Here is a 7,800-nt window from a genome sequence, read left to right on the forward strand (position 1 = left end):
GGAATGGGGAGGGTGGGTGGGTGGGCGGACCCTCCAGCTGCCATTGCTACCGGTTCTCCGAACCACCGGTCATCATCGCTACCTACTCGCCCGAGCCGGTCCGAACCGGGAGCATTTTACCCCTGCTTCCAACCTTCATATTTTCACACCCATAGCACAAGGACACAATGGCTTGTTCAAGAAAGACTCTCGCTAAAAAGACTTTGCTTTGTCCAGATGGGGGAAATCGGGGTCTTCCGCGGACTTTTGCTTTGCCCCTTCATGTGTCATGGCTGCATCTCTCTCCTATCCAAGCTACATGAGCTGACACATTAGCAACTGGGGAAGGGAAGATTGGACTGTAAGGAAGAAGGGGGGGGAATGGAAGCCCAGCTGAGCCTTGTGAGAAGTTCCAGCCAGCCACGTTCAACTATCTTTATGCAGAGCTGGGAACCGAGCACCTGTTTCCTAAACAATATACAAGCACCTCTTTTTTTTTTTTTGCTTTAATTTATATGCCGCCCTTCTCCGGAGACTCAGGGCGACTTACAATGCGTTAAGCAATAGCCTTCATACTTTTGTATATTTATACAAAGTCAGCTTATTGCCCCCACAATCTGGGTCCTCATTTCACCTACCTTTGAAAGGATGGAAGGCTGAGTCAACCTTGAGCCTGGTGAGATTTGAACTTGCAGTAATCGCAAGCAGCAGTTGTTAATAACAGTGCTTTAGTCCACTGTACTACAGGCTCTTGTAGGCTCTTTGGATTGTAACACTCACCCTCTCCTAGGAAAATGAAATATTCGAGGAAATATTAAAAAATATTATATTTCCCTGGATGAGAAATGGAGTAAAATGTTTTTAGGCGGGAAACAGACTCACACTTAATAGCCCCTACCATCCTCAATAGCCCACTGCAGATATCCACCCTTAAGAGATAAAGAGATAGCTAGGTCTATTCATAGGCAAATGCCCTCACCCACAATCAGTGGTGGGATTCAAATTTTTTTACTACCGGTTCTGTGGGCGTGGCTTGGTGGGCATGGTGTGGCTTGGTGGGTGTGGCAGGGGAAGGATACTGCTAAATCTCCATTCCCTCCCCACTCCAGGGGAAGGTTACAGCAAAATCCCCATTTCTTCCCGATCAGCTGGGACTCGGGAGGCAGAGAATAGATGGGCCAGTCAGAGGTGGTATTTACCGGTTCTCCGAACTACTCAAAATTTCCGCTACCGGTTTTCCAGATCTGGTCAGAACCTGCTGAAACCCACCTCTGCCCAAGATCCAACAAAGGTAGGATTAGTCCTCTACCCATCTAGCAACAGAACTCACCACATGGCACCTGGGAAGATTACATCACCCAGCAAGAGTCAACCAAGCCTGGGACACAGACAACCTACAGAGTTGCCCTTGCATGGCCCCATTGGAGTCTGACAACCAATCAGAATACAAGCTCAAATTCAAAGCCCAACAGAGGGCATAAAACCCAGGCACTCTCAGCATCTCTGCCCCTTTTTCTGTTCAGGAAATCAAGCCATATGATCCTGTTCGTCAATAACAACTTCCATGAATCAAGTGTCTTTTTCCCCTACTTGGAACTGAACCCAGAAGGATACTTCTTCCAACAGGATATTTGCAGATAACTGGGGGATGGCTGGGAGGGAAGAGGGAATTTTCCTTTGTGTTGTTTGCGCGGAAAAACCTCAGATATGGCTTTGCTACTTCTGCAACCATTTAAGCTTCCGTAAACTATATTCTTGGCAAAAACAAATAGCCAGGAGTCTTTCTTTGCTAGATGACTGAGCGGGACGGTTGACACGATGTGGTCCTTTTTAACCCATGACTGTCCCATGACTCTGAGGAAGAGACGCCATCAGAGGTTTCTGAAGCATCCTTGGGTGGAACTGCAACAGCTCTCAGATGCTGAATGGTGAAGCAATTTGTTTGTTTTCCAAAGTTCTGGAAACTCTGCAGTTGTTTGATCTGGCAGGCTCAGCTATGTTTTGAGGGCCCAGGTGGGTTTTCCTGTCGCCTGAAGAATTCTCCGGGTGGAAAGAGAATCCAAGGAATTGACCCACATGCCCTCCAGACAGGTGGTGGCATTTACAAGAGGGTCAAAAAAATGGAGTTTTTTTCGCCACTGCTTGGTGAATGATCAGCTGGGAGGCGGAGTGTCCATCAGGGTCCTTGGTGCTCAATCAGCTTGCTTGTTTTCTTGCAGACATTTCATTACCCAACTAGAGAACATCATCAGTGCTATCCCAAAGGTGTTGATTTTTGTTTTTTTCCCCCAAGAGGCAACTGGACTTTCTGGTTTGTTTGTTTTTTTAAAAGATGTTTTGCTTCTCAGCCAAGAAGCTTCTTCAGCTCTGATTGGACGGTGGATAAATTATCTAGGTTTTATGATTCAGTTTATTCTCTTTAGCCACTAGAGTGTGCTATTCAATACGCTAAAAAAAAAAAAAAAAGCAGCAGCACAGCATGTTCCATCTAATAAAAGTTGGAACTTTTATTTTTAAAAATGGTTACAATCAGTGGTGAAATCCTCCACCAGTTTGCTGCCCGCCATGCGCGGTGTGCGCCAGATGTGCACTGCGCGCGCGCAGGCACCATACATGCTGGATGCACACTGTGTGTGCGCATGCACAGTGTGCACCAGATGCACACTGCACACGCACATCAAACGCGCACTTTTGGATTTCCTGCTTTTTTTTACTTTTTAAAGCATTTTTAACTACCAGTTCCGGAGAATCCTAAGAAGCCAAGATTGAGAAAATCAAAGCATTACTGGAAAGTAAATTGTATATGATTCATGTGGAGTGAACATGAACAAAAAGGAAAAACATTGGAACCTAAAGATAAGAAGTGGGGCTGGGATGTGGCCTCTTCCACATATTTCCAACCAATACGGTCCTGAGCTCTCCTTTGCCAGTTGGGTCCTCCGTACTTGCTGATGCCATCTCGCTCTAGGTCTCTTTCGTGGATGCTTTTTAATCCAGTGGGATCCATTCTATGACTGCCTTGGTCCCCCCCTGCCATCGGCTCTTCTTGCTATGGGACCAGCCTGTTTCTGTTTCCACTCTGTTACTCTCTTGATCATCATCATCATTTAACGACTCTTGCAGAGTGGAGTCTGGGCAATTGAATGGAGATGAGTGTTTACTGACCGGATACCCTTCCTGTCACCAACGCCGAGTTTTGTTCAGCAGGTACATTCACATTGTGCCCAGAGAGAGAGAAATAGCTGCCTCTACCTAGGATCGAACTCACAGCCTCCCAACTGTGAGGCGAGAGCTCCACCTCTAGGCCACAGCTCCACTCCATCTTTTACTCTCTTGATGGCATTGTATATTTTCGCATGTTCTCTAATCCATTTGCAGGTCTTCCTATCTTGTCTTGTGATGCCAAGCATGCATCTTTTTGCGCCACGCGATGCTTTTGTATCGATTGTGAGGTGAGTGTCTGTGTTTCGCCGGCATACATCAGAACAGGTTGCAGCAACCTGTAGCCAGCATCAAACTGGCCTACAAAATATTTACTGCAGGTTGGTTTCCCGAAGCCCCCTCCATAAAGGTCTTGTGTGTGCAGTCGGGAGATAAGGAGTGCCACAGGCGTGCCAGGCGAGGACAGGAGGCTCCCTTGCCCTGCCCACCTGACAGGAAGGCTGTCCTTGGTCTTCAAGCTAGGCGTGGCGAGCGAGTCACGGACACAGATCGACCGTCTCTTTCTCTTTTCCCAGCAAGTCGTCAGCTTCGGCTCCAGCGAGGATTTGGATAGTTGAAAGGAAAGCTAAAAGCTGGAGTTCCCTGGGTTTTTTTTTAATCAAAAGGGTGAAAGGAAGAGAAGGCCGGAAGCAGCATCCTTGTGTCGACATCTCTGATTTCATTGCAAGCGAGGCAGGAGAGCAGCTCCGGGTTTGGGTCTCCTTCTGGAAGATCTGGACAGATATTTTCTTGGGAAAAATATTGCCGCTTCATCCCAGCCTCCACTGTGCAATGGTCTGTGCACAAGGACTTTTCTGGGAATCCGTTTCTGCTCCAAGATGGATGAGAATGAGCTTTGGGGTCCCGGGTGCAATGTCAGTGTCACAAACGGGACCCCGGCGGGGATATTTGACTTGTTCAGCGATGACGTCGCCTTAGTCTCATCGGATGTTTCGTTTGGCATAAGAATATTCATCACCACGGTCTACCTGTTGGTGTGCGCGGCGGGCCTCTTGGGAAACAGCCTGGTGATGTACCTCATTTGGATCCAGAAGGACAGGTCCAGGACCGCCATTAACATCATGGTCTTTGGCCTCGCAGCCGCCGACTTCCAGTTCTCCCTAATGCTGCCTTTCTGGGCCACGGAGGTGGCGCTGGATTTCCAGTGGCCCTTCGGCCAAGCAATGTGCAAAGCCGTCCCTTCCCTGACCCTTCTGAGCATCTACGCCAACGTCTTCTTGCTCACGGCCATGGGAGTCACTCGCTACTGGTCGGTCGTCTCCGCTGTGAAGGATGGGTTAAGGATGACACCCCGAGCGGCCAAGTGCATCACTGCCGTCCTTTGGGCCGTGGCAGTGGGAGCCACCGTACCGACAACCGTCTATGCCGGAGTGGTAAGCATTGCCGGGGTGGAACTCTGCCTCTTCCAATTCCCCAGCCCGTATCACTTGGGGATCTACCAACTCCAGAGAGTGGTGTTCACCTTCGTGATCCCTTTAGTGGTCATCTCGACTGCCTACCTCCACCTCCTCCGGTTTCTCAAACTTCACCACATTCCCAGCCGCAGCCTAACGCGGCATAACCAGGTCGCCGCCACCGTCCGCTTGGTGGTCGGCTGCTTCTTTGTCTGCTGGTTCCCTAACCACGTGGTCACTCTCTGGGGCATTCTGGTGAAATTCGGGGTTCTTCCCATGGACGACACCTTCCACTATCTCCACACTTACGTCTTCCCCCTGACCACTTGCTTGGCTCACGCCAACAGCTGCCTCAACCCCGTCCTCTACTGCCTGATCCGCCGCGAGTTCCAAGAAGCGATGAAGGATACCTTCCGCAGGCTGTCCTCCATCGCCTCCTACCAGCTGTTCTCCTCCCACAAGGCCTGGGAGGAGGGGGCACTGGAGGTCCTGCCTCTCGGCCCCTCCGATCTCCCCCACAATCCTCAAAGCGGAATCAAGGAAGATACTGGCTCCTCTACCGTCTTGGATACAGAGAAAGCGGACTCTGCTGGTGCTGGAGGACTCGGAGTAGCATCTTCTGGGCCGTGAGGAAGGGTGCTTTGGACCTGAGCCAAATCTCAGGATCACAGTTCCGATTTGGGGCTTTTATCAAATCAAAGGCCTTCAGAATTGGAAATCGGCTTCAAGCTTCTTCATGGTGCAAGAATGTTCCTTGAACGATTGCTTTCTCCTGCAGTGAAGTCATGGCCTCCTCTTCTCCCAGACATCTAGAATTAAGAGGTTTTGAACAAGATTTTGAGAGAGTTTTGTGGCCCTGCCCTTGTTAGTTCAGCACAAAGCCACAGAAGGGGAGGTCTGGATCATGATCAGAACTTGCTTTGGTCTTCTGCTCTGCTCTGAATTGCACAGTCCTCGGCTTACAATGATAATTAGGACCGGAATTTTTCACTGTCAGTCAGTATGGTCATAAAGCAAGACATCGCATGACTCCACTGACTTACAATGGCAATCCTGGCACCATCTGTTATGGTCGTTAACAGAGAATTGCAGGTTGTTAAGTGATTACCTACCAAAATCCAAGCCAGGCTTGGTCACTCTCAGCTCTGAGCCTCAGTAAAGTTTAAGGAATTACCTCCCATTGCCCCCAGCTGCCATTCCCCTCCCATCTCTGCCCTTGTGCAATAGGATAGGTTAGGAGGGGAGGGAAGAGGAGAGGACAGGAGGAGAGAGGAGAGAGAAGGGAAGGAGAGAGGAAAGGGGAAAGGAGAGGAAGGGAGAGGAGAGAGAAGGGAAGAGGAAAGGAGAGGGGAGGGGAGAGAAAGGGAGAGAGGAGAGGAGAGAGAAGGGAAGGGGAGAGGGGAGGGGAGAGGAGAGAGAAAGGAAGGGGAGAGGGGAGGGGAGGGGTGAGGAGAGAGGAGAGAGGAGAGGAGAGAGAAGGGGAGGGGAGGAGAGAGAGAAGGGGAGGGGAGAGGAGAGAGAAGGGGAGAGGGGAGGGGTGAGGAGAAAGGAGAGGAGAGAGAAGGGGAGGGGAGGACAGAGGAGAGGAGAGAGAAGGGGAGGGGAGAGGGGAGGGGTAAGGAGAGAGGATAGGAGAGAGAAGAGGAGGGGAGAGAAGAGAGGAGAGGGGGGAAGGGAAAGGGGATAGAAGGAGAGGAGCGAAGGGGACCCCCATCTCTGAATTCTTTCAAGGCTGATCCAGTCTGATCCTGCTTATCTTTCAACTTCCTCCTTGGTTCCTGCTGTCCTGGTGTGCAGGGGCACCTCTGAACTGCAGCCAAGTGGAAGGAAGGGCATGTTATGTGTATGTTTGTTTCTCTTGGAGGATGCTGGGGTGGAAAACTCACCTGATGCTGCTGAACATCTTTGTTTTTGGCAAAAAGAGCCAGGGAGAACTTTGTCAAGGTGGGGCAATGTTCAGGCAGGGATATGTGTGTGTGGCGAGGATACTGTGGGTATTTACACAACACTGCGCCCGTAGCCGAAGAGCCAGGCCAGGCCACCTGCCAGGACAGGTTTTGGACACAAATGCCCCGAGGAAGCCAAAAGTTAGAAAGTTCAGGTGTGTTGATTGGACTTCTGCGTATGTTTAGCCAAGCTAAACGAAACCTCCACTTGCTGGGGCAGTCTACCTGCAAATCATCTACTGGCTGGATGCAGGGGAAGGCTCCGTATCAGGACTTGGTGCGCTTCTCAAATGCCTTTGCTTACAAAGAATTAGAAGTGGCGGTGACAACCTTAGTTGTGGCCAAAGCATCTTTGGAAAGGGGCTCTTCCAGGTTCCGTGTTCCTGTAGAGCAGTGTTTCTCAACCTTGGAAGCTTGAAGATGGGTGGACTTCAACTCCCAGAATCCCCCAGCCAGCAGCGCTGGCTGGGGGATTCTGGGAGTTGAAGTTCACCCATCTTCAAGCTTCCAAGGTTGAGAAACACTGCTGTAGAGGGAGAAAAACCAGGACTCGTTTTTATGCCGCTGCCTGCCGAGAACTATGGAGCAATTAAGGGAAGGATCCACCCAGGCCAAAGTCACAACCTGTGACTTTCCCAAGGCAAAACCAGCCGTAATCAGCTTTTGAGCAAACACAATAAACACAGTTTTTAGCTTCCTTTGTAGAGTGATTCAAATGTTATGATAGTCAAAACACAGATGGAGATTTCTGCGGATGGGTGGGAGGGACACCGACTCCATCATCCACCACTCCAGGACGAGGCAAGGCAACTGTGGGACCGGGAGGGGGGCTGGGGGGGCTCTTTCAGGAGCCAGCAAAAGGCAAATGTCCTGGGAAAGGCTCTTCTGCCTGTATACCGAGAGTCTCCAAGCATCTTCAGCTTTGTCTCCTCTGGAAATCTCCGAGGAACTCTTCTTTTCTTTGGTTGATTCTTGTAGCCAATTTTGAATTTCTCAAATACCTCATCGCTTCGGGACAGGACCACCACATGTGAAAGAAGGTACCTTGGTGACATCCACACTTCCAACATTTGGGGCTTACATTTGGATAGATTTTTGCTAATCTCGCGGGCGCTAGGTGTTCTCGCAGGGTTGTCCGGAGGAGTGAGTGAAAACATGGGACTTTGGACCCCTGAAATAAAACTGGGGGGAGGGAAATCTAGGGAACAGGAATAAGTGTCAAGTCCAATAATTCATTACAGAAATGGAACAGCCATTCG

At 50.1% G+C, this 7,800-nt stretch overlaps 1 protein-coding gene across 1 annotated transcript; it reads left to right on the forward strand.

Annotated features, from left to right (window-relative positions):
• The first annotated feature begins 4,019 nt into the window (after positions 1–4,019).
• On the forward strand, positions 4,020–5,225 carry RXFP4 (relaxin family peptide/INSL5 receptor 4). Its single transcript, XM_070951229.1, has one exon. It carries the CDS (start codon positions 4,020–4,022, stop codon positions 5,223–5,225), a length of 1,206 nt encoding a protein of 401 aa, XP_070807330.1.
• The last annotated feature ends 2,575 nt before the right edge of the window (positions 5,226–7,800 follow it).

The sequence above is a fragment of the Pituophis catenifer genome, unplaced genomic scaffold, assembly GCF_029215685.1.
Source record: "Pituophis catenifer annectens isolate HBS135680 unplaced genomic scaffold, rPitCat1.0.hap2 SCAF_10, whole genome shotgun sequence".
Lineage (NCBI taxonomy): Eukaryota > Metazoa > Chordata > Lepidosauria > Squamata > Colubridae > Pituophis > Pituophis catenifer.